At 48.7% G+C, this 25467-nt stretch overlaps 2 protein-coding genes and 1 long non-coding RNA gene across 14 annotated transcripts in view; 2 read left to right on the forward strand and 1 right to left on the reverse strand.

Annotated features, from left to right (window-relative positions):
• Positions 1 to 1487: 1487 nt before the first annotated feature.
• Positions 1488 to 6102, forward strand: LOC123785347 (olfactory receptor 10V1-like). 2 transcript variants are annotated; one of them, XM_087855248.1, is made up of 2 exons: positions 1488 to 2109; positions 5789 to 6102. In XM_087855248.1, exons 1-2 carry the CDS (start codon positions 1491 to 1493, stop codon positions 6100 to 6102), a joined length of 933 nt encoding a protein of 310 aa, XP_087711374.1. In that variant the 5' UTR covers positions 1488 to 1490. The 2 variants fall into 2 exon arrangements, with proteins under 2 accessions (XP_087711374.1, XP_087711373.1); XM_087855247.1 differs by having other exon boundaries at positions 1488 to 2094; positions 5774 to 6102.
• Positions 6103 to 8059: 1957 nt separating this feature from the next.
• Positions 8060 to 15714, reverse strand: LOC123785089 (uncharacterized). The gene is made up of 4 exons (XR_006777598.2): positions 15163 to 15714; positions 14682 to 14875; positions 12400 to 12536; positions 8060 to 10182 (listed from the first exon to the last, which is right to left on the reverse strand). It is a non-coding gene; the product is annotated as an uncharacterized LOC123785089 (long non-coding RNA).
• Positions 15715 to 15890: 176 nt separating this feature from the next.
• The window catches only part of STX3 (syntaxin 3), a 46583-nt gene continuing 37006 nt past the window's right edge, over positions 15891 to 25467 (forward strand). For 4 of the 11 annotated variants that reach the window (XM_087854909.1, XM_045786759.2, XM_045786760.2 and 1 more), the window contains exon 1: positions 15895 to 16116. In XM_087854909.1, the coding sequence (XP_087711035.1) occupies positions 16087 to 16116 (30 nt within the window). In that variant the 5' untranslated portion in view covers positions 15895 to 16086. Of the gene's footprint in view, positions 16117 to 25467 lie in introns of all 11 variants that reach the window. The other 7 variants (XM_087854908.1, XM_087854913.1, XM_045786758.2 and 4 more) reach the window with 3 other exon arrangements.

Raw genomic sequence — 25467 nt, forward strand, 5'->3', positions numbered from 1 at the left:
CAAATTCAAACTCAATGCAATTTAAGGGTCCCGTGCCTGAGGACCTAGGGACTTGGAATAAAGACGTGAGTGGTGAGATGGGGCAGTGGGGCACGTTCATGGAGTGATTTCCTGAACTTCCACCTCGCCCCATGAGTCATACTAATTTTGCTTATAAAAATATTTTGTGACTCAGCCTGTAATAATTGTGTGTGGTACTATAGGAATAAGGCATTCCTTTGCTTTTTTCCCTTCAGCTTTTGAGATATAATTGACAAAATTGAGGTTTTCTGTTTTTGTTTCTTTTTTTAGGATTTGTCTAGTGATTTGTCAGAGAGAGAGAGAGAGAGAGAGAACGAGCACAAGCAGGGGGAGTGGGAGAGGGAGAAGCGGACTCCCTGCTGAGCTGAGAGCCGGACGTGACCCCGAGATCATGACCTGAGCTGAAGGCAGACGCTCAACCGACTGGGCCACCCAGGTGTCCCAAAATTGAGGTTCTTTTGCTTTTTTAAGTTTAGAGTGAATGTGGAGTAATATAATTTAAAAAGTGTTTGAGACAGATGGATCTCGGGGTGCCTGGGTGGCTATCCAGGATAGACACCACAAAAATGCAGGTGAGCATATGCAAGAAGGCAAAATGAAAGTAGAGTTCACGTTTGGTAAACAAAACAAAACAAACTGGATTGTTGAATGTTGAAGGAAAAAATGCGATCACAAAATCCTGACAGGGGAGGATAGCTGTGTGAGCTATTTAACTCGTCTGGGCTTCCAGGTCCACATTTCTATCAGTGAAAGGCAACACCTGTGTTGCCTGTCTTCTTGGCTCGACATGAGAATCATATGCTCTTTGTATAAACATGTATTATTATTTATTATTTATTTATTTGAGAGAGAGAGAAAGCACAAGCAGGGGGAGCAGCAAAGGGAGAGGGAGAAGCAGACTCCCTGCTGATCAGGGAGCCTGATGCAGGGCTCGATCCCAGGACTCTGGGATCATGACCTGAGCTAAAGGCAGACGCTTAACCGACTGAGCCACCCAGGCGCCCCAAATATGTATTTTTAAGATGTTGTTGTGGTAACTGGATAATCAGAGTACTAAAGAGGCATGTGAATGATCAGAAATATTTGCATATATGTATATAAAAGAATGAAAATCAAGGAAAGAATGGAAATAGGAAAATAGGAAACCCCATTGAGAACCTACTGGGTGCATCAGCCTTGGCACTTTCAGGCACAGGATCTCATTTAATTTTCACCACAGCTCGGAGGTGGGTGTGAGGCTCCCCCTGCGTTTAAAAGGAGAGCGCTGAAGTCTGTAACTTCTCCAAGGTCACACAGCTAGTAGAGTAAGCAGTGGCCAGGCGAGATAACATTAACTGGACTCGGAAGGAAGCAATGAGGATAAGTACTCAGGGATTGTAGACAGTGTTTTTAACGTGGCTGGGCCGGTTCCAGGCTCAAGGACACGGAGAGTCACTTTTCCCTTGACTTCTTTCCTTGTACCAGGTCTAATGGAAGAGGAAAACCAGACTGGAGGGGTCTACTTCCACTTCCAGCCTTTCTCAACAGACCCAGCGGTGGTTCCCCTCATATTTGTGGCCCTCTTGCTGTTGTACTTAGGAAGTCTTGTTGGGAACATGACCATTGGGCTCACCATCTGGAGAGATCCCTCCCTCCATACCCCAATGTACTTCTTCCTCTTTGTCCTGGCCATGCTGGAGATTGGTTACTCTACCAACATCGCTCCCCTGACTCTGGCCAGCATCTTTTCCATGGGGCAGATGCTTATCTCTCTCCCTACCTGTGGGGCCCAGATGTTCTTCTTCATCCTTCTTGGAGGGTCTGACTGTGTCTTGCTTGCTGTCATGGCCTACGACAGGTACGTGGCCATCTGTCATCCATTGCACTACAGCCTCATCATGAGTCGGCAGCTCTGTGGGCAGATGACGTTAGGTTCTTTGGGGCTGGGATTCCTGTTGTCACTGCCTTTGACCATTCTGATCTGCCACCTTCCATTCTGCGGCCCCAATGAAATCTACCACTTCTTCTGTGACATGCCTGCAGTCACGCGCTTGGCCTGTGCAGACACCCGTGTACATGAGGCTGCTCTCTATGCTGTCAGTGTGGCCGCCGTGGCGATCCCCTTCCTCCTTATCTGCCTCTCCTATGGCTGCATCGTGGCCGCCATCCTGAGGATGAATTCAGCTGAGGGCAAGCGCCGGGCTTTCTCCACCTGTTCCTCCCACCTCACCGTGGCTCTCCTGCAGTATGGGAGTTGCGTCCTTATCTACCTTCGCCCCAGCTCCAGCTACTCTCCAGAAGAGGGCCGGGCAGTGTCTGTTGTCTACACCTTTTTTTCACCAGTGCTAAACCCCTTGATCTATAGCATAAGGAATCGAGAGGTGACTGAGGCAGTAAGGAGACTTAGGGCAAGAACGTGCTGGTTCAGGAAAGCTTCCTAGAAAAATATTCCTTCCTAGGATAAACACTCCCCAAACCAGGAGTAGGGGCACGATCTGAAGGACAGGAAGCTCCAAAGCAAAAAGGAAGGAGTGGAGAGAGAACCGTCTCCATGGCTGTCTCAGCCTGTGAAATGCTCATCAGTGCGAATTCCTCTGCTTTTTAGTGGATTCCGGTGAGGAAGCCCTGGATCGGCCCTGCCCACGTAGCCAGCCTCCTCTCTCACCGTACGGCTTAGAGTAAGGACTGGACAGGAGTGTCAGTGAGGAGAAGGATGAACGAATGGACACATAGAGACACAGTAGCCGTTGATACAGTGGATGCTGTCCTGTTACCTGTTTTAAGGGACTACATCCCTGATGGTATGCAGGCCCAATGGATTCACGTACTCGAATGCCTTTTGACCTTTCTCTTTGCCTGCTCAAGACCCACCTCCTTAATAAAGTCTGTCCGGCCACTTCTCTGACAGCGATCTTTCTCTTTTCACTGATTTAAATCACACTTCTTTTTATATAACTAAGTTTCATGTGTTTTGGCATTGCCTTTATAATAAGTCCACAAGGCCCCTCAGGTAGAAGAAATGGCTTATTCTTTCTTCGTGTTTTCTGGTAAGTGCTGGGTACTTAGCCTTAAGGTCCAGCCACAAACTTGAGTCCTAACCTTGCCTCTACATAAAAGAGAGGATGGTGATAACAACAGCCTTCCTACCTTTTTTTTTTTTTTAAAGATTTTATTTATTTATTTGACAGAGAGAGAGACAGCCAGCGAGAGAGGGAACACAAGCAGGGGGACTGGGAGAGGAAGAAGCAGGCTCCTAGTGGAGGAGCCTGATGTGGGGCTCGATTCCAGAACGCTGGGATCATGCCCTGAGCTGAAGGCAGACGCTTAATGACTGTGCCACCCAGGCACCCCAACAGCCTTCCTACCTTAAGGGGGTTGGATGGACGGTCCAGTGAGAATATGGATGTGTGAAAATATAATAGGAAAATACAGAAGCAGCCACGATCTTTATTTATTTATTTAAGTCCTCTGTCACTTGTTCTTGAAGGGCTTTTACTAATTGTCCTGCTGGTCCAATCAGCCCTTCCCAAAGCAGTAAGGTCAGCAGCTTCTCATTGCAGCAGATGGGTCCATCACAGGGGAACCCCAAGCTATCGTAGGCAATGAGCAGGGCTGTTAGGGACATTGGTGGTGGAGACTAGATGGAGGATTGAGAGGAGGGAAAGGTATTTCCAAGACCTCTTTCTTGATCAGAGTAAAAGAAAGAATCCCATTCTCTCTTGAAGTTGCAAGTGCACTTGGTGATTAAAACCAGACCCTTCCATATCTGATTGTGTTACATGTGAGAAAGGGGGGGAATATGGAATCCTGATGGCAAGAATTCCTGGGGCATCCAAGTATTTTTAGCTGTGCTTGTGTGAAGATTCGACAGATATTTATTGATAGCAATGGTGTTTGCTGGAATTAATATATTACTTCTCTACTTTTAATTTATTGTTTCCAATATGCTTCCACAAAATGTGTGAAGCAGCTTAAAAATACTTTGATACAAATGTTAAAAACACATAGGCAAGAAGATGGGGGTAAAGGAAAAATTTAGGTGGGATTCTAGAAAAGATAGTAGTGAAATTCTATGCAGAAATGCAAACCATGTGCTCTCTGCAGTCTATATAATGGTCTCCTACAGGTATCTGAGATTTCTAGTATCTGAGGAAAAGAATAAAATACAATTCAGCTGGAGAATTCAGAGTTCATATAATAATATATAGTAGAAATACGGAGAAATCTAACACTTTTTTGGGTTAAATCTCAGATGTAAAAGAATCTTTCTCCACAATTTTTCAAAGGAGAATATTGCATATCTAACAACATACCAGCAATTACAATAATAACACTAGCTATCATTTATTGAGCACTGAATAATGGGCCAGACATTGTTTAGGTGCTTAGTACACATTGGCTCACTTGATTTCCACAACATCTTATAAGATAGGTACCATTATTATCCATATTTTACACATAAAGAACTGAGGCTTAGAGAGGTTAAGTAATTTCCCCAAGATCACACAGCTAGTGAGTGCTGTCACATTCTGACTTCAGAGCCTGTGACCTTAACCACCATAACATAAGTAAGTATGACATGAATTTTCTAGGGTTAATTCCCCATGTAAGCTGATGGTGTGACATGTTCAAGTCACGTAAAACAGTTCTAGGAGGGATGATTATGGTCAAAACAGGATCTACCTCTCAAATTTTCTAACTTGATTTTAGGGAATAAATCTAAACTATTAGAGCCTGATTGGCCAGCATGTCTTTCAGGAAGTACTCCACAAACACAATTTTACTCAACCAGGATCTGGATAGGAATCGGAGAAGAGAAAGTTCCTAGTTATTGTTTTTATCCAAGAGTTGGGATACATATATTCTGCATTAATAATGAGCTAAGAAGTTATGTGCTTACTACACAAGATTTAGACATGATTGATTTTCTTGTCTTTCATTACACCTCCATCAGCATGCTCCAATTTCATAACGGTATTCCAATGGAATTAGACTTGAAGAGCACAAAATAATGGCATTATATTCTAATTTGATTTTATTTACTCACTGGTCCGAACCTACTGGAATGACTCCCAGTGGCATTAGCTATGCAAAGGAAGTGGCCTAGTATGTGCCGAATGTTTGTGTCCCCTCAAAATTTATATATTGAATCTAATCCCTGATGTGATGGTATTTGCAAGTGGCACTTTTTGGAGGTAATTAGGTCATGAGAGTGGAGCCCTCATGAACGGTATTAGCGTTCTAATAGAAATCCCACAAAACTCCCTAGCCTCTTCCACCATGTGAGGACATAACGAGAGTGTGGAAGAGGGTCCTCACCCGACCGTGTGGCACTCTGATCTCAGACTCCAGCCTCCAGGACTGTGAGAAATACATTTCTGTTGCTTAGAAGCCACCCAGGATCTGGCACGTTGTTCTAACAGCCAGAACTAACTAAGCCATGCTCGACAGCCTACCTAGTTTATAGAAGGTAGTTATTTAAGAAAACATTCCTTTTTTAAACTAAAAATATCAGGCAGGCTGTAACTCAGCCCTAGGTGGGCCTGTGTGGACCCCCAGATCCTCTTCTTGTTGTTCATGAAAATTGACGGAAGACATTGAGATAGGACATCAGAAGTCTTGGTTTAAAATCCCAGATCAGCCACTAGCCAGCGGTGCAAACTTGGACAAGTCAACCCACCTCAAGGGATTGTAGAAATGAAGCACTAAACATTGACCAGTAAGGTATTATAATGTTAACATGAAATATAAATGAAACTTATCACAAATTATATGGTCAACGTCATCATCCTCATCGTCCCCTTCCTGCTGATCACTGTCTCCTATGTCTTCATCATGGCCGCCATCCTGCAGACCCGCCCGGCGGAGGGGAGGCACAAGGCCTTCTCCACCTGCTCCTCGCACCTGACTGTGGTCTTGCTGCAGTACGGATGTGGGAGCCTCATGTGCCCCAGCTCCAGCTACTCTCCAGATAGGGGCCAGGGAGTGTCTGCGGTTTACACCTTCATCACCCCTGTGCTGAACCCCTTGGTCTACAGCATGAGAAACAGAGAGCTTAAGGATGCTTTGACGAGAACAGCGATCAGGTTCCTGTTTTCCTAAACACAGCGAACACTCTGGATGTTCCTCTCCGACCCCGCTGGGGAGAAACAAAGGGGCGTGCTTCCTGAAAAATGAGGAGGTGGGAGCTAAGAGGCCATGGGATTTACACTGTTACTTCTTCCTGGTTATATTATTTTTGAAAGTCATTTTTCTTTTCTCAGCCTCGGATTCTTCATCTTTAAAATGGGGATGAAAATGCCCACCCGACTTCAATCTGGGGTAGTTTTGAGGGCCCAAAGTGAAAATACTTCGTGATTTTAAAGGGAGATGCGGCAGTGAATGTGGTCCTTGCTTATCCTCATCATCACGTGTAGAGTCCGTGTCCAGTTCCCAGGCTCTTAGCAGGCTCACATGTCAGCACATGGGCAGAGCCAAGAAAAAATGCACATCGAATTGGGACCATCGCAACCACTCTCTGCTGATTCCTGGGGTGCAAATGCTGAGCTTAGACCCTTTCAAATTCTCTTTCATCCTACACTTTTCTTCCTGGGAAAGGTGATGGGCAAAGCACTGGAGTTGTGGTTCTTTTTTCTTACCTTCATACCCGGAGCTAATCTGTCTCCATCACAATCTCTGACTCTGGATTAGTTGTGAGTCTGCATCTCACTCACTCTCCCTGTGCCCATTGGGTCTCCTCCCCATTGTGTCCTTTCTGTCTCAGAGACACACGCCCACACACACACACACACTCACATGTCTTGCATTTCTCTCTGTCCCTAGCTGCTAAGATCTGAATATTCGTGCCCCTCCCCCAGGTTCATCTGTTGAAATCCTAATCCCCAACAGGACGGTATCAGGAGGTGGGGCTTTGGGAGGGAATTAGGTCACGAGGATGGAGCCCTCAAGAACGGGGTTAGTGCCTTCATAGAAGAGACCCCACAGAGCTCCCTGGCCCCTTCTACCATGTGAGGCTACAAGAAGCCTGTGACCTGGAAGAGGTTCCTCGCCCAACCCCGACCTCTGACTTCCAGCCTCCAGAAGGGTGAGAAATAAATTTCTGTTGTTTACAAAGCCGCCCAGTCTATGGTACTTTGTAAGGGCAGCCCAGATGGACAGACATGACATGTACGTAATACAGAAAGATTGTTTTTTAATTGAGCCTCTCTGGGTAGGAGAGGGGTAATGTGGGTTCAAATCTGGATTCCAGTTGAGGAAAGCTAGTTCTGTGGAGATAAACACTGGCTGGACACCATGAGGGGAAAGGACTCACATGTGCTGTGAGCGGGAGGGTAATTGTTTGGGGACGGTCCCTGTCCCAGGGTCATGGCATCAGAACATCAGAACAAAGTTTGCTGTCTTTCGTAGGGTGGGGGAAGCTCGTTTATTCCTCTGCCCGTTGATTAGTGAGTGATTTATTGGGGTGCTGGACTGGCTCAGTCAGTGGAGTGTGCACCTCCTGACCTCAGGGTTGTGAGGGCGAGCCCCACATTGGGTGCGGAGCCTACTTAAAACAAATAAAAATAAAAAAATTATGAGTGATTTATTCATTCAGCAACATTTAAGAAGACAGTAAACAACTCTTTATTGACCTCTGCTATGTACTAGGTACTCACCTGCGGTAGGGGGAGCAGGAAGTGGAAAGGGAAGTATGAGGCAGCTCCAGGCTGGAAGGAAGTGAAGTCTCGCAGTGTTTAAGGACACAAACCAGGATAGCCCACGGGCAACTGATACAATGCTGTGAGCTTCTAGAGGAATCAGGGCAAGTGTGATGGGGGAGGGGCGTTTGAGCTGCACCGTGGAAGCATCCAGGTCTCTGTGTGCAAAGACGAGCAGGAAGGGCATTTCTTTTTCTTTCTTTCTTTCTTTCTTTCTTTCTTTCTTTCTTTCTTTCTTTCTTTCTTTCTTTCTTTCTTTTTCTTTCTTTCTCTTTTTTCTTTCTTTTTTTAAGATTTTATTTATTTATTTGAGAGAGAGTGTGCACTGCGGTGGGGGGGCGGTGGTCAAGGGCAGGGACAAGTCGACTCGGCTGAGCCTGACCTGGGTCTCGACCTCATGACTCTTAACCCCTTAACTGACTGAGCCACCCAGGTGCCCAGGAAGGGCATTTCTTTTCTTTTTTTAAAATTTTATTTATTTATTTATTTATTTATTTATTTGACAGAGAGAAACAGCCAGCGAGAGAGGGAACACAAGCAGGGGGAGTGGGAGAGGAAGAAGCAGGCTCACAGCAGAAGAGACTGATGTGGGGCTCGATCCCATAACGCCGGGATGACGCCCTGAACTGAAGGCAGACGCTTAACGACTGCGCCACCCAGGCGCCCCAGGAAGGGCATTTCTGAGGGGGGAATTGTAAGAAGAATGAGCTCTTTGTGCCTCTGTTTCCTTATGTGGAAAAGTATAACATGTCTGCTACATTTGTTTCTTTTCTTTTTTCTTCTGAAAATGTATCACGGGCTTAGGAGGCAGAAACAATGACTAGGATTTGTAGTACATGGAACTGAAATGTTCCTGTCTTCCTCTGAAAGACAAGAACGGGGGTGCCTAGGTGGCTCACTTGGCTAAGCGTCTGCCTTCAGCTGGGCTCATGATCCCAGGGTCCCGGCACGGAGCCCCACATCGGGCTCCCTGCTCAGCTGCTTCTCCCTCTGCCTCTGCTCCCCATGCTTGTGCTCTGTCTCCCCCTTTCTCTCTGTGTGTGTCAAATGAATAAATAAATCTTAAAAAGAAAAAGAAAAGAGAAAGACAAGAACCCCAAAGGATCTTCTTTGGTTCACTTATGGACACTTGCTGCCCCTCCCGTAGTCCACTGCAATATTCCACTAGGTCAGTGTTATCTGCACGACGAAAGTCTCGTTGAGTACTTGGTGTTTGGGAGAAATGAACTTTCTATGGTCAAACAAGTGTGAAGAATATGGTGCTGATCAAACCCCAACCAGTGGTCTCCTACAGGTTCACTGCAAATGCGCAGACTCCAGACTGAAGGATGCATTTCTCTTACATTTTCTGAACCCTATCACCACTGAACTCTATCACCACTAAACTCACCCTGTTGAAACTGTCGAGGCTGACTGGCTACCAAGAGGAGGGTTTCACTAGTGACTGAAATAGTCCAGGCACTTTTCAATGCCCCCTGCTCCTGGAGAAAAACAGTGTCGTTATCATGGGTTAGTAGGCTTCTTTGCAAGGGATTACATAAGGGAATTAGTGATTGCCCATTTATCGTCACGAAAACCCAAGGGGCAGATGCTATTGTTATCTCTGCTTACAGATAAGGAAACTCAGATACAGGGAATATAAGCAACATGTTCAAGGTCACATGCCAGGATTGGCAGAACGTGGGATCTGGTGTGGATGGTGTGGTTTCAAAGGCCGGGGAGCAAAACTACTACCTCTCCCAGCAAGCTATCACCATACTACGGGAACTTGGGGAGATCCCTCCATTTTTCTGTACTTAATTTCATAATAAAACAGGGGCAATAATATCTACTTATTTCCTCAAATCATTGTGACATCTTGGGGGGGCACAGAAAAACTGTAAAAGTACTATAAAAGATTCAGCATGGTTAGTTTAATATCCAAATGGAGGGGTGCCTGTGTTGGCTCAGTCGGTGAAGCATGCAGCTCTCGATCTCGGGGTTGTGAGTTCAAGACCCACAGTGGGCATGGACCTGCTTAAAAAAATAATATCCACATGGAGAAATATACGAGACAGCTTATTTTCTGTTATAAACATTTAAGGCCATAGTGACTCCCTTGCCTGTCCCTATGCTGTGTTTATCTGTTCCTCTTGGCAGGTGTTTCAAAGATGTTGGAAGAAACAAACATGTCTTCTGCAGCTCTAGTAACCACAGGCTCCTCTGAGTGAGGCTTCTTCTAAGGCCCCAGGGATTGAGGAGTTTATATAAACATAAAAAGAAATGTATAAGGTTCAGGTTATTTAATTGTCAAGCCAAAGGCACAGGTGTATGGCATCTGGAGGTTCATGCTAGGAGAACATCTGAACATGATCTAAGACTTCTTTGTAAGACGTGCCTGGGTGGTTCAGTGAGTTAAGCATCCCGCTTGATCTCAGCTCAGGTCTCGGTCTCAGGGTTGTGAGTTCAAGGTCTGCAATGGGCTCCACATTGGGCCTGGAGCCTACTGCAAAAAAACAAAATCAAAACAAAAAAATCAGCTGACCACTGGTATATGGGTTTATTTCTAGGGTCATGAGTTCAAGCCCCATGTTGGGCTCCTACTTAAAAAAAAAAGATACCTTTGTAAATAAAACCTGTTATTTTAAAACTGAATTCAATGACACAGAGCTCATTCTCCAAAACACATGGAGGTGCAATTGCATTTAGTTTTAAGAGGTAAGATCCAGGAAGGGTTGTCTTTCTTCCTCAAGGAGGATTCCCAGGGAGAGAGGGAGAGAGAGAGTGAGAGTGTGTGTGTTAGTAGCTAACCATTCCTTGGTTTATTCTCCAAATATTTGCATTCCACTTACTTCATAATAGCCCTGGAAGGTGAATATATTGGTTTGTTGCTCTTAAGCTGTTCAGGGTCTAGCCAGGGAAACAGGCGGGTAAGCAGCTAGGTACAAGACAACACAGGGTGGGCTTTAAAAAGAGGTCTGAACACGTTCTATTGGGGGCAGGCCGGCAGCAGGGCCTAGGGGCCGCCCGAGTGAACCAGAGGGTTCGGTCTTGAAGGAGGAGCAGGGATCTGCCAGACATGAAATGGAAAAGGGGCCTAGCAGGCAGAGGTAGGTGGGAAATCCTGGGCACATCTGGCTCCAAGAAGAGGTGGGCGTTTGGTGAGGCTGACGATGGGGCTGTGTGTGTCATGGAGTGACAGCACGTGGGGCCGGGGCCAGATGGGGCAAGGGCCTGAATGCCATTCTAAGAGTATGGACTCCCTCGTCTTTGTAACGAGAAGCCCCTGAGGAGTTTCAATCAGAGGAAAGACGTAATCGAGCTGTCTTAGGGGAAGATTCCTTTATTAAATTTGGCGAACATTAACTGAGTGCCTCGTAGATTTTTGGCCCTATGTCTGGGTCTGGGGCCACGTCGGTGAAGAGAAGAGACAAGGCTGCTGTCCTCACAGAGTTTACAGAAGATGTGTGAGGCAGACCAGGTATTTCGTGGTGTGGTAGGGGCTCTGATGAAGTCCAGGGTGTCACAGGGACATGTCTAGGGGACACTTAAGTCACTCCTAGAGGGTGAAACATTTACTCTGAGGCCTGGAGAATGTATCAGAGTTGTCCAGGACGGATATGGGGGAGAAGAGAACTCTAGAAGGTGAAGAGCGTAACTCTGGCATTAATTTGGGATTTGACCTGTGTACTGGGCAGCTAAGAGATGGCTCCTGGCCTTCCTTCTCCTGAGTAATCCTCTTCCCCTTGAGTGTGGGCTGTAGCCAGTGAGTATCCTCTAGTGAACAGAATACAGCACAAGTGATGCCACACCTGAGATGAGGTTACCAATACACCTTGGCTTCCATCTCTCTCTTTCTCTCTCTCTTACCTTCCTGCTCTGATGGAAACCAGCTGCCATGTTGTGCGCTGCCCTATGGAGAGGCCTACACGGCAAGGAAACGGAGGGAAGCCTCTGGCCAACAGCTCTTGAGGAACTGAACCCTGCCAACCAGAGTGACCTTGGAAGCAGACCCTCCCCAGTGAAGCCATCAGTGAGACTGTGGCCCCAGCCGACACACCGTCTCTGGAGTCTGTGAGATCGTGAGACAGAGGCACCCAGCTCAGCTACACGCAGATTCCCGAATCACAGAAGCCAGAGGATAATAAAGGTTTGCTGTTTCCAGCCGCTAGCTTCAAGGCTAATTTGTTATGCAGCAGTATCTAACCAGTACAAATGATAAGGGGGAGAAAACCACAGGTCAGTGTTTATTCTCCATCCCTCCTGTGCTGGGGAAACGGTGCTCTGGGGAACAGAAAGGACCTTCCCCTTAAATTCTCTAGTTCCCCTTATCTCTTTCTACTCACACCATACCTCGAGGTGCAACAGCCAGAAAGTGGTCTCACCTGTTCTGCGGCAGGCTCTCGAGGTCTAGATGGGGTAAGACTCAGTCCTTTCCCCCAACGGGAAAAGAAGTAGGCTCAGAGGGAGGAGAGAGAAGGAAGGAGAGCTCCCAAATGCCAGGATCCTCTCTTTGGTTTGTTTGTAAAAGTGAAATTAAGTGTTGGCTGAATTATATATAGCCAAAATGCACACGTGATCTGGACTGTGTTTAATGGGGAAACAGCTGCACCAGGACAGAGTAGATGGGAAACCAAGTCCCACTGTGGGGCAGAAAAACAAAAATACATCAGAGAGAAGGGGCTCTTACTGAGCCTGGAACCTTAAGTCCCTGTCCACCTACCTGGAGACCCTAGAGTCCCCTTGGGCTCAATATCAGAGTCTTCTTCACCAGCCCCTGGACTCCCCTTGCCCAGGTCCTGTATTCCAGTTAACTTGACTTTTTCCAGTTCCTTGTACACAACTAGCAGGTGGAATTGCCTGTCAGGGAGGAGCAAATATTAATACGCTTATAGAAAACAAACAAAATAGGGTTCATGCCTAACACGAATTTTAAAGAAGGCTTGAAGTCTGTAACTGCCTTCAAATGGAACGCCATAATAAAAGATGTCTGCCGAAGCGTCCTCTCCTGGGTTCCTGGACTCCGACTGCACTTAAGAGGGCTCTTTACAGTATTTTTAATATTTAAAAAGTTTTAAGAGAAATCATACAGTCATTTCTGTTATGGTCCCATAGGCTAACCAAGAGGTTATTATATTTTTTCTTCATGGAAACATCTCGTAGGAAATCAAATGTCTTTTTGGTTTCCTAGTTTTATTGAGATATAATTAACATATGACATGGTGTTAGTTTAAGGTGTACAGCATAATGATTTATCTATCTATCTATCTATCTATCTAGTGCAAAATAAATTTAGTTAACATCTGTCCCCTCACATAGTTACAATTTTTTTCCTGTGATGAGAACTTTTTTTTCTTTTAGAGATTTTATCTATTTATCAGAGAGAGAGAGTGAGAGAGAGCACAAGCAGGGGGTGCAGCAGGCAGAGGGAGAAGCAGGCTCCCCAATGAGCAAGGAGCCCGATGCGGGGCTCGATGTGGGGCTCGATCCCAGGACCCTGGGATCATGACCCGAGCCAAAGGCAGACGCTTAAAGACTGAGCCACCCAGGGGTCTCAAGAGCTTTTAAGATCTACTGTCTTAGCGACTTTCAAATGCACAAAACCTTCTTGTTAACTCTAGTCGCCATGCTGTATATTACCTTCCCGGGACTTATAACTGGCAGTTTGTACCTTTTGGCCTCCTTCATCCATTCTGCACCCCTCCCTCTGGCAATGACCGATCTGGTCTCTGCATCTGAGTTCGAGGAATCCAAATTTCTGATTACTCAGTAACTATATTTTGATGAGGATACAGAATCTTTTGAAATAAGAGATCCATGAATGAAAACAAAGACAATAGGATGTTCTTGATCTTGAAAAGGTTGGGAACCACTAGTTTCGACCAGCCCCCTATGTCGCAAATGAGAAAGTAGGTTGTGTGACGTGAAGTGACAGCTGTCGTGTGGCAAAAACTCTGCCTAGAACCCAGGCCTCCCAGCTATGTGTCAGCAATCATTCTACAGCCCCATAGCAACGCTCCCTTCACGGAAAGGACAGATTACATTTCTTAAATGTTTGGATAAAGGCAAGGAGCAAGAAATGGTGGAAGGTGCGGGGGAAATTTCTGCTTTGTACAGCAACAAAAAACGAACGAACAATAGTTGGAACTCTTCAACCAGGAAGATGCTTCCTTCAGGGTGTCTGGAAAAATTGTGAAATAATGAAAATGGAAAAAAAATTTAAAAAGATTACTAAGTGTCAGATGGCATGCTAGGCCTTTCTGGGTTATTTGCTTTTATTATTGATCTGTGCCTCCTATGGTCTTGTAACTACTTTACAATTCTGTAAAGTGTAGAAAACTGCTGGTAATACAAATAATCCTTGTCCATAGAGATGCAAATGAAATCTTTCTGATGCAGGTGCCATTGATCTCCTCCCACCCCCAGAAGCCAGTTTTGCATTCCTGATTGCCTGTCTGTGTGTGTTCTTTGGGTCCTTCTCTAAACAGTTTTTTGACACCTTAATGGTTCCCTCATTAATTAATGAGTCAAATGAAATCTTTGATGTGTGTTCATTTTATAGTTGTCTGAGAGTCATGATTTTATCTTTTTTTTTAAAAAGATTTTTATTGATTTGAGAGAGTGAGTGAATGAGAGAGAGAGAGAGAGCACAAGCGGGTGAGGGGGGTGGGGAGAGGCAGAGGGAGAAGCAGACTCCCCGTCGAGCAGCGAGCCTCGATCCCAGGACCCTGAGCCACCCAGGCGCCCGATTGTATCTTTTCAAAAACAATTAGCTTTAACGAGGAGGCCTTGAACGTATCTTTGCAAGCATTCAGGCAGAAGGTGATGGCCATCCTCGATCCTTATTCCAGACTCCTACGGCCCTTTCTAGACTTTAATGTAAAGGGTTGTTCACATCTCTGTTTGCCTCAGGAGACTCTCTTTTCCTAAGGCGCGGGACCTAGCTATCCATCCCCGCTAATAAAAATTTAAGGGAAGGTGGGATTCGGTTTCTGACTTACTCACCTTTTCCACTTATGACCACCAGGGGGCGCAGAAGCCTGCTCTTCCCAAAGTCGGGAACCCACCAAGGGAACGCCCCGGGTGGAAGGAAGTGTAGCCTACAGGGAGGATCCGGGCTGAGAATCATAGAGTTCATCCACCCGACTGCTTACAGACCGTATCTTTATGGGAACGATGACGTCAGCATGGAGCAAGCACTAAGATCGCAAAAGAGGGCAAAGTTCTGTTAGAATTACGAAAATATTTACAGCCTTTTAACCTGAATACATAGAGCACATTCTTTTCCTGACTTGAGAATTCAGTCTTCGGACTGCCAGTCCCACTTCCTGAGAGCCGCCCCGCACTGGATAGATCATTGGTTGCCAAGGAGGAAGACGAATGGGGAAGAGGGAAGAGAGGGTGGGGTGGGGTGTAGGGGGAGGGGTCAGCGCGGAGAACCCGCCCACCTTGCCACTTCTGGGACACCTCCCACCTGGGAACCTACCCCTTGCAGAACTGAGAGGGCATCAGGTTTCCAAATCCACGTCTCCATCTTCCCACCCTGCGCTATGCGGTGCGAAGTCATTCTTCCCTTGTCACCCGGGCCTCACGGGACACCGGGGTGGGTATTTACTCTAACGCACGCAGAAACGGAGTCCCCCGGAGAAACGGCGACTTCCCCAAAGTTGTACACATTCTTAGGAGCAGGTGCTGACTCCCAACACTGGACTGCTTCCATTTCTCGGAGGAGTCCCGATGGCCAACAGTGTCAAACCCAAATTCTTCGCCCGCACCTGCCCCGTCCCGTCGCATTCCCAGTATTTCCTCTAGGAACACGCCCCCGGACGGCCAACTCCGTCACTCGGAGCGCTCTTCTTCCCGGCAGCACGCCTGGCTCTCCCTCCCACCTGCTACGCGCAAAGCGCATCGCCAGAGTTCTCCGTTCGCGGGACGGTGTGGGGCTGGACCCGGCACAGCCCGATGCAGCCGGCGAACGGCGGTCGGGCGGAAAGCGGGGGTCCTCCCTCGGGCCCGCGGGCCCGGCCCTCCCCCGGACTTCCCCGCCCCCCGAGGGGCCGGCAGCGCTGGTAGCGGGAGCTGTGGGGGCGGTGACCGGCTCGGGCCCTTTAAGGAGGAGCGCGGGGCGCGGCCCAGGTGAGGGGCGGGCCCGCCGGGCGGATCTGCGCTGCGCGCCGGCGCCGGCCCGGGAGCCGGATTTGGAGCGCTTGGCGCCGGCGGGGCCGGAGGGGGCGGCGCGGCGGAGCCTCCCGTGGCCTCGGACGCTCCTCCTAGCCCGCGGCCGCCGCCCGCCTCGGCCTGCGGCTCCAGCTCCCTCGCCCCGGCCCGGCCGGCCGCCACTTCCGGCCGCTCACCTGGGACGCGCTCACCTGGGACGCGCTCACCTGCCTCCGGGCGCCTGGGCAGCAGGATGAAGGACCGGCTGGAGCAGCTGAAGGCCGTGAGTCCCGCCGCACCCGGGAGCTGGCGGGTCGGGGGCCGCAGCTGCGAGGGAGAGGGCCTTCCCTTTGCTCCCCACATCGAGGCTAGAGGGGGTCCCCGCGCGAGGCCTGAGCTCCCCGAACTCCAGCAGCATCCGCGCCCCTTCCGCACCCCCCCTCCTCTTCGGGGTCATGTGCCGGTGGTTCATCCCTGGGCTGCGATTTCCGTGGATGCCTGTGTCTCCCCCCCCCCCCCGCCCCTCCCCCCAAGCCGGCCAGTGTCACTCCAGAGCTGGGGTCCGCGGGTGGGGGCTGCCTGAGCCCAGCGGGGGTTCTCTGTGAGGTCAGAGGTCACTTCCACCTGCCTGCTGCTGCCTGGCACTATGCCCAGGATCAGCCTCCTCCTACCCTCCTTGTCTCCCTTTGAGGGGCGTCGAGTCGGGCTGCCCCTCCCCCAGGAGCAGCTCAGAGTTCCTGGGTGACCTCCTGAGCTGTGAGCTGGTCATGTGCCAGGATGGGCCCCGCTCCCCGCCATTCCGAGGTCTATAATTATTAATTTCTCCCTCATCCTCGGGACAGCTGGGCAAAAGATCCGAAGGAAGACCGCCTCCTGTCCTACTGCACAAAAGCTTAAAACCTCGGGCTACTTACTCTTCTGAGCGTCTGTTTCCTTATCTGTCCAGTGAGGTTGATCATACCTTACAGATTTGTTATGATATCAAATGACATAATGGGACTTGATACAGAGAATTGTTAAAGCGTGGGTTTTTGAGTCATTGACTCATTCAACAAATAATTACTGAGTACATTCTATGGGGCAGGTCCTGTGCTAAGCCCTGGGGACTGGGTGACCCAGGCTCTGTCTTGATGGAATTTTAAATCTAGCCTTTGATATCTAGGAAGCAGTCCCTCTACCTGGGAGCTTATTAGGAGACCGAAGCCTAGGCCCCCGCCTGGACCTACAAAATCAGTCTGATTACTCACGAATCTCCCCAGGTGATGCAAGACCACATTCAAGTTTGGGGAGCACAGGAATGGGTAGAACTGGGCTTGCCTCCTGGCTACACTGCTTACTCTGAGCCTAGTTTTGTCATCTGTAAGGTGTGTGGTTGTGAGGACTGAAAGCGAGAGAGCATGCAGAGCCCTTCTTGTAAGGTGCAGAGCATGGGTAGGATTAATAGATGGTAAATATTATGCCGATAGCTGTCAAAACTCTTTGGAAAAATGCGGGCCTCATACAAGCGTGAGGGATGGCTGGGATGGCATTGCACTGGTTTTCCTTTCTCCTCCCTTGTCTCTGGTGAGAACTTCATGCCCCTCTTGTCCGTTCTGCCTGCTCTGGCTCCTTGGGCTGCAGAAGAGGTGAGGGTGATGGGGATGAGAGAAGCAAAAGGCACAGCTGCAGAGAGCAGGAGAGAGCCTCCCTGCCTTCGCCTCGCTCTTTGTCATCTGAGCCTCATAACATCCTGGTCACTGACAGGGCAGATTTTATTGCCCCTATTTTTATACAAGAGGCAAGTAGAGCTCAGCTTGGGTAGGAGGGGTGTCCTGGAGCTGGGCAGGGTGCAACCCGGGGAGGAACCAGGCTCCTGGAGCTCTCCACCGGACTCTTCCTGAGGCATGCTGTTTGGGGAGGCAGTAAGGAAGGAGGAGCGTGGGTTTGAAGCTTTTCCTCTATCAGCCAGCACACCCAGTCCTAAAACAGTGCAGAACCGAACCGCAGGCAGAGGCGACTCCCTTCCCTGTGTTAGGAAACCCATTTCCAGGGGAGGATAGCCCACAGCCCCTTCCAAGCCCACTGTCAACAAATAGCAAAGAACTTTGAGTTCTGAGTTCCCTTGCCAGGAAAGCCAAGGCCCTTTGTTCCCCTGAGCCTCATTGTTACCCTCTGTCAAATGGAGCTTTACTTCCGGGGAAGGTCAAAGTCAGCCTGGAGGCTGTGCAGTGATGGGGTACTGTTCTGAACTCGCGGATGCAACCTTAGTGTCTTGTAGCAGGGAGATGGCTGGTGGAACCGTGCAAAGAGGACCAGTCTGCAGGTTCAAAGCTAGTCTCGCCTGGCCGCTAGCTGAATAGCTGTGTTTCTTTGTATCCTTTATCTCTCTGCTTCTCTGTTCCTCTTTTGTCAAACGAGAACTTTTGCTCATCTCAGAAGCCCCTCATGGCAAATGTTCACGTTTTCTGTGAAGGCTGTTGTTCAAGTTTGCGTGGATTTTGGTTTCCAGGCCACATCCCATCCCTATACCTCTGCAGGTGAGAGATGCCTTCACTGCCACAAGATAACCCTCTCTGATTCCTTTCATCGATGAAGGACGTTCGTTACCCTGCATGAAACCAGTTTCACATTCAGCAATCCTTTGCAATCTCCTCTGTGGCATCTTTCTAAAGCTTTGGGGGAGGCGAGGTGATAACTGCCTCCAGATAGTTAGAGGGCTGTCATGTGCAGGAGATTAGCTTTCCTCCTTGTAGTTGAAAGGAGAAGATTGAAGTTGAAGGGTAGAATAAGGACTCTCTGCACAAAAGCACTTTTGGGGGCTCCTGGGTAGCGCAGTCATTAAGCGTCTGCCTTCGGCTCAGGGCGTGATCCTGGCGTTCTGGGATCGAGCCCCACATCAGGCTTGCCACTAGGAGCCTGCTTCTTCCTCTCCCACTCCCCCTGCTTGTGTTCCCTCTCTCACTGGCTGTCTCTCTCTGTCAAATAAATAAATAAATAAAATCTTTAAAAAAACCAAAAAAACAAAAAACCCAGAAGCACTTTCAGTAGTCAGAGCTGCCCAAGGACGGACTGGACTGGCCAGAGAGGTTTTGAACCCTCAAGCCTGGGGGTGAGGCAGGAAGCCTGTGGGATGTGGAGCGTTGTAGAAATTTGAGCAGCTCTTTGAGGATTGGGGGGGGGGGCAAATAAAAAGATTTCAGGCCCTGATGCTGGGGACTGTGAGGCTTTGGAATTTCTAGGACCGAAGTCTCAGTTGCACCTGTAAAGTGGGTCATCGGATCTTCCCCATAGGGCCGTTGCGGAAGTTGAATGAGATAATCCGAGATAATCACCCGCCGTAGGGCATGTGAGTTCCCCAACTTGACCTGCTGGGAGCAGCGTCCACACTGAGGGGGCATACCTTCCAGAGGCCAGGGTCCCAAGACCTGGCTCATCTCTTGCCCTGCTCTTCCTGGTACGCTTAGTCAGCAGCCTGCTTCTCCAGAGAGTAGGACAAGCTTGCCGGTAATGGGCAGTGCCTACCCCAGCCAGTCTCACGAGGCGGTTCTTGCTGATTTCTCACAAGCTGAATTTTGGGTCCACGGAGTCCATGCAATTCTCGTCCCAGCTCTCTTTTCATTCAGCAAACGTTTACCGAGCACCTACCATGGCCCAAGCACTGGTGGTAGGTACTGGGCTATACTGGTGATTACCACCTATTCCTGGACATTCTTAGGAAGTTCACAGAGAGGGAGACGAGAAGAAGCAGACAATTTTTATGATACCATCCTTGTGGTGGAAGCTACCGTGGGAAGATCCTCTTGACTGGCCTCCGGGGAAAAGGCACTAGAGAGTGGGGCGTGCTTCCCCGAAGGGATGCCTGAGCTCAGGTCTTGTTAAGACCAAGTCCCATCTCTTCAAGGCAAGTAGAGTCTCCCGAGAGGCGAGGATCCGGGATTTTCTCAGCCACTCTCCCATCGGTGAGTGCTTCACTCCTTCACCACGATCAGTGCTTTGGGACTTCTGTGTGCTGGGAATGCCCATCCCCATCCTTTTTGACCTCTTGCTGCTGGACATCATGTTAGGCAGAATTATGATGTGAAGTCCGGGTCTTAAAGAGTCAGTGGTCATGTATGAAAAAAAAAAAACCCAAATCAAAGGTAGGTAATGATAGCAGAGAAGCCAGTCATGTAGGGAATAGAGGTCAAGGACTTTGGACCCCCTGGAGTTGATCTGTGGAGAACTAGAAATAACTTGGGGTACACGGTGCCCTCCAAAGCCGATGCCAATGGGGACACACTAATGATATCAACCACGTGGGGCTCTAAAGGTCGGACGGACTCTTTATTCTTTCTGTTCTGTCTTGTGTCTTGCTGCATCCCCAAGGGCTCCTTGGCCTCCTGCTGCCTTTGACGTTCTGGGGTCTCTGTGGGACCAGAGGTCCCGATGATAAGGGTTCGAGGGTAACCCCCTCAGAAACATGGGCCTGTACTTCCCCTTTAAAGCTCACTTCGTTCAGTAAATATATAAATATTAATAAAATATAAATAAATATAAATATATAATCCCACTGTGTGCCAGGTGCTTTGGCTCATAACCAAATCTTAACATCCCGACTTGAGAATCTCTTTGCTGACATTCAACTTGAGAATCTCTTCATTGAGGTTCAACTTAAGAACCTTTTCATTGAGATTCTGCCCTTTAGTGATGAGATTTCTTACTGGTCAGTGATTTCTTCCCGGGAGGATTCACCCCATGGGAGAGCGGTTTAGCTGGCGCAGACAGGAGGCCCAGCTGAGATGAGTGATGGGGGATTGAGTAGGGATTACAGACTCATCAGCTAGAGGCAGAGAAAACGCTTGGATGAGAGAAGGGGATTAGATTTATTTTTGTTCCTGGGAGTGGGGGGGAGGCCGGGGCCTGGCAGAAGCTGGGGGAGAAATGCTTGTTTGTGTCCTGCTCTTTCCCTTCCCCTGCTGTCAAAATTCCTACCTATCTTCCAAAACACATCCTTTACACATAGCCTCCCTAACTGCAGCCCAGATATTCTCCCTCCGTTCCAGCTGCCCGGATGGGCCATATTGCTTTGTAGCAAATGCCTTTCTCCTATTGGGTCAGCGGGGTTTTTGTCACCACGGAGTCACCATGGAGTAGGCTCCAAACCACCTTCATTTGTTTTTTCATGAGTTGGACTCTTAGTCTCCTAGGTCCTATTGCCTTTAAGATTGGTTATTCTGGGGGCGCCTGGCTGGCTGGGACTCTAGAGCAGACGACTCTTGATCTCAGGATTGTGAGTTTGAGCCCCACGTTGGGTGTAGAGATTACTTAAAATCTTAGAAATTGATAATTCTCTTCCCTGTTGTCACCATATCATCAGCTGCTGTAAAAATGATCATTTATTGAGCATTTACTTACTATCTGATAGGACGGTGTTAGGTGCCTTACAGATGTTGTCTCTAACCCTTTCAACCCTGCAAGGCAAGGTGGTGTTTTATAATATTCCCATTTCACAGGTAAGGAGATTGAGGCACAGATTTGATTGACATTCCCAGCTGGGAAGTATTGGGATCAAGAATTGAACATGTCTGTCTGGCTTTTTTAGATCTCCCTGCACCGTATTTGATCATCTCCCCAATTACCCCGCACTGCATGCCCCTTGACGCAGTGGCAGAGAGGGGGTTCCTGTGGGGCCCCAGCGCCCAGCACTCTGCATGGTGCTTATCTAGCAAACATCTGTGTATCGACGAATCCACAGCTTGGCCCTCACACGTCCCTTACTCATCGTTACGGCTTTGGCTTCCCTCTGCATTCCCTGTGGGTTGGTGAAGGGCAGCATTTACCCAGGGAGCCATGACTTTGCTAATGAAGCCAGAGGTCACTGGTTCCATCCTCAAGGACAAAGATGGATGAGTTCCAAGGCTCCAAGCTGTTCCTAAAACCCTCAGCCCGGTTTATCATGGAGCGTGGCCCCGTTCAGAAGGACAATGAGGGAGAAGATGTGGATGCCGCGGTGAGAATCTAGCTCACTGCATTTCTCCCCTGGCAAAGACTTAGACGTCTCTCAATGCTCCGTTCCAGTGTCACCACAGGGCAGCCTCCAGACCCTGAGCGGGCAGCATTTCCCGTTCCTCGAACTCTTTATTCTTGTTGGTGGGGAACAGCAGGGACCTAGTGCTGGGTCAGAAGCTGCCTGGCACATGTGCTCTCTGGGGGAGCACAGACCACCCAGGCCTCGTTCCCCCTGTATTCGTACCGTCCAGCTCATAGCAGGGAAGGCAGCAGGCCACGTTGTCCAGTGAATGAATGGGGACAGTCTGCAAATGAGCTGACTTGGATTCTGGGGTCCCTGAGGGGCTGTACCTGCAGCCACTTGGGTCTCAGGCCTCTGCAGCTTCCTCCTGTCACCAGTGTCCCCAGTCTCCATGGTCAGGTCGGCCTGTCTTCATGCAATGGGCCGCTTCCATGGCAGCGTTCCCCTGCGGGCACTGCGAGTACAGTTCACCCTAAAGGAGATGAGGGGAGCAGCTGCTCTCTGGGGATGCTTAGCTGACGGGGTTAGGGCAACTTAGTGTGGCATCGGGCTTGCTTTTTTAAAAAATAGACTAATTTTAGATTTACAGAAAAATTACAAAGACAGTACAGAGAGTCCCTGTCTACCTGCACCTGGTTTCCTCCCTTGATGACACCTTCCATTATGATGGTATGTTTGCCAAAACCCTCACTGAGCTCCAGACTTTATTTGAATTCTGCTCATTTTCCCTTGAATGTCCCTTTCTCTGATCTGGGATCCAGTCCAGGACACCACAAGGCAGTTAGGTGGCCTGCTTCCTTCGCCTTCCGGGGCCTGCAGTGGCTTCTCCGTCATTCCTTGTTTTCCACGGCCTGGTCAGTATGGCTTGTGTGTTTTCATGCTTTGGAAGTGTGTTTCTGGAGGCCAGTGCTTTATGCCAGCGCTGGGGCGCGGTGGCCGTTGGAGGTGCTGCTCCATGGTGGTCAAGAGCAAGGGCTCTCCTAGCTCAGGCACTCGTCATCTGCGCCATCTTGGGCAGGTTGCTTGGCATCGTTATGCTTTCATTTTCTCAGCTAGATGGGGAGGGTCCCCAGAAGATTGTTGTAGAGATTAAATGGTAAATGTAAAATGCATGTCTTGGAAGAATCCTCAGCCTGCGGGGAGCGCTCGATAGATGGTACCTCATGTAGCGAATAGTGGAGTGTTCTCGAAGGATCATGATGGGAAGGGGGCTTGTGGGACAGGGACTGAAAGGAAGTGTTGAGCAGAAGGCTGGGGATGAGTAGAGAGGAAGATGTTATTAGTTCCTCCATTCTGCATCCTTGAGAATGGGATGCTGTGGGGTGTTGAGGGGCGGGGTGCAGAGGAAGAGGAAGTTAGAAAAGAGTGAAGACAGGCTGGAGTAGGGGAGGAAGAGCTGGAAGGGGACCTGAACTCTCCAGGGGGAAGCAGAAGATACTCTTCCAGGATGTGAGGGAACGCAGGAAAAGGGGTGGTCTTCTCACTCTGGTGGCCTTCCTGCAGCTATCCTTTGGGTAAATCCACTCATCTTTCAACATTTCCCCAAGGGGTCACCTTTGCACACATTCTGTAATAGGCTTCTCTCCTCCCCAGCAGGGAATCTCCCTTGGATTCAGGCGAGGTTGGGCACCCCATCTTCTCCTGGGTGTGTGATTCCTTAAGTGCTGTCCTCACCATGTGGTGTTGTAATGATCCGTGTGCCTCCCATCAGAGCCAGTGAGGTCCTGGAGAACATGGGGTGCTGAGTTTGGTCTGTGCGTCTCCAGTGTCTGTACTGTTGTCTGGCAAGTGATGGTTGTTCAGTGAATACTGTTGGGTGAGTGCATGGATGGGACCTTGTAGTGGGGAAGAGAATGTGTGGACGTGGTGGTTGGTTATGACGCTCCATCATCTGTCTAAGTTATTGCACCATGAATTCAGTGGATTGGACCAGGCAGGGTTCCGTCCTGGCTTTGTTCCATATTGGCCATGTGATTCGGGATGAATTAACCCCCCTACCACAGATTCCTCATCTTATAAACAACATCTACCCAGAGGACGTTTTTCCCCCACCTCCTTTTCTTTAGGTGAACTTCCGTCCCTTTGCACTGTTCCTTCTCCAGACCTAGCTAAGGTCCTGAGAAGTAGAAACAGGTGGCAATGAACATGGCACTGGGGATGAAACTTCAATGATTTTTGTGTCCAACAAATGGAATGCAGGATCTTTTTAAACACATGTAGAAGATTGAAAAATACTGACCGTGTGTGAAGACCTGAAGAAAATTTGTCAGATTGCACAGAATATTGAAATCCTTTGGGCCATGTTCCCTGGTGATGATGTAATAAAATTAACAACACAATAATCACCAACCTCCCCCCTCCCCCGCCAGGTTTACCTGCTTTGGAAATTTACAAGATCTTTCTAAATAACTCTTGGATTAAGAAGAAACCAAAAAGGAAATGACAAAATATTTAGAATGATAATAAGAGGAGTAAACATCAAAATTTGCGAGAAAGTAGCAGAAGCGAAATTCAGAGACAGCTTTATTTCTTTCAATGCACAGTCCAGAAAAATGACTTCATTCAAATAGATGAGCTGAGTCTCGGTTCACACTGAGGGACCTGCTCTCACCACCTGAGAGCTGGTATTGGAATCGCCCCTTTGGTAGAAACTCTCTTCAGAGGAAATGGGCCCGGTTCTCTGCTGAGATGGCATGGTCTTGGGCATTTAATATGTACCTGGCACTGCTTTCAACATTTCATGTGTATTAACTCATTTAATCCTCACAACAGCTGTGTGAGCAGATTTTTCATGTTGCAAATGAGGAAACCCTGCCACGGAGAGGTTCAGTAACTTGTTTAAAATCACACGGCTATGGAGCAGCAGACCTGGGTTCTCAACTTGGCCCTGTCGGTGTATCTGTGTGTCTCTATATACGTGCATAAGATTCATAGGATTTACATGCATAGGTAACTTTAAAAAAAAGTTATTTATTTATTTTAGAGAGCGAGCGGTCGGGGGGAGAGGCAGAGGGATAGAGAGAGCCCCAAGCAGACTCTGCGCTAAGCGTGGAGCCTGATGTGGGGCTCGATCTCACGACCCTGAGATCATGACCTGAGCCGAAACCAAGAGTCAGACGCTTCACTGACTGAGCCACCCAGGCACCCCTGTCCTGGTAACTTTTTCATTCATGCATATAGATTAATCCAGTTTCATTTTACTGATGTTTCAGCATCTCCGGAAATAAGTGAGGGTGTGTTAGGAGCCAGAGTGGGACGGACATCTGCAGCTAGAGTGTGGAGGGTAAGCACCCGGGTCCCGGTCCCCGCAGACTTGCTTTCGAGCCCTCACACTGCCACTTACTGCACTTACTAGCGGAAGCACCGTGGACACGGTATTTAACCTAATTGAGAAGTTGCTTCGTCTGTCAGTGGAGAGAATACTGTTTGTCCTCAGAGGTTGACGTGAGAAGGAGGTAATATATTCGGAACCACAAGGGTGTCGGTGACGAAGTACACACATACTACAGGAAGTAGTATTGTTATGACAGAATGTGTGGCGGGGGGGCCATCAGAGACTTCGTCTCTCGTTCAGTTGTCCACGGACTCGCTGGCCTTGGGCTAGTCTGGTCATGGGTTTATTCCTCAGTTCTTCATTTTCCAGAC

Source organism: Ursus americanus, chromosome 24 (genome assembly GCF_024610735.1).
Source record: "Ursus americanus isolate L20-20 chromosome 24, mUrsAme1.1.p, whole genome shotgun sequence".
In the NCBI taxonomy this organism is placed as follows: Eukaryota; Metazoa; Chordata; class Mammalia; order Carnivora; family Ursidae; genus Ursus; species Ursus americanus.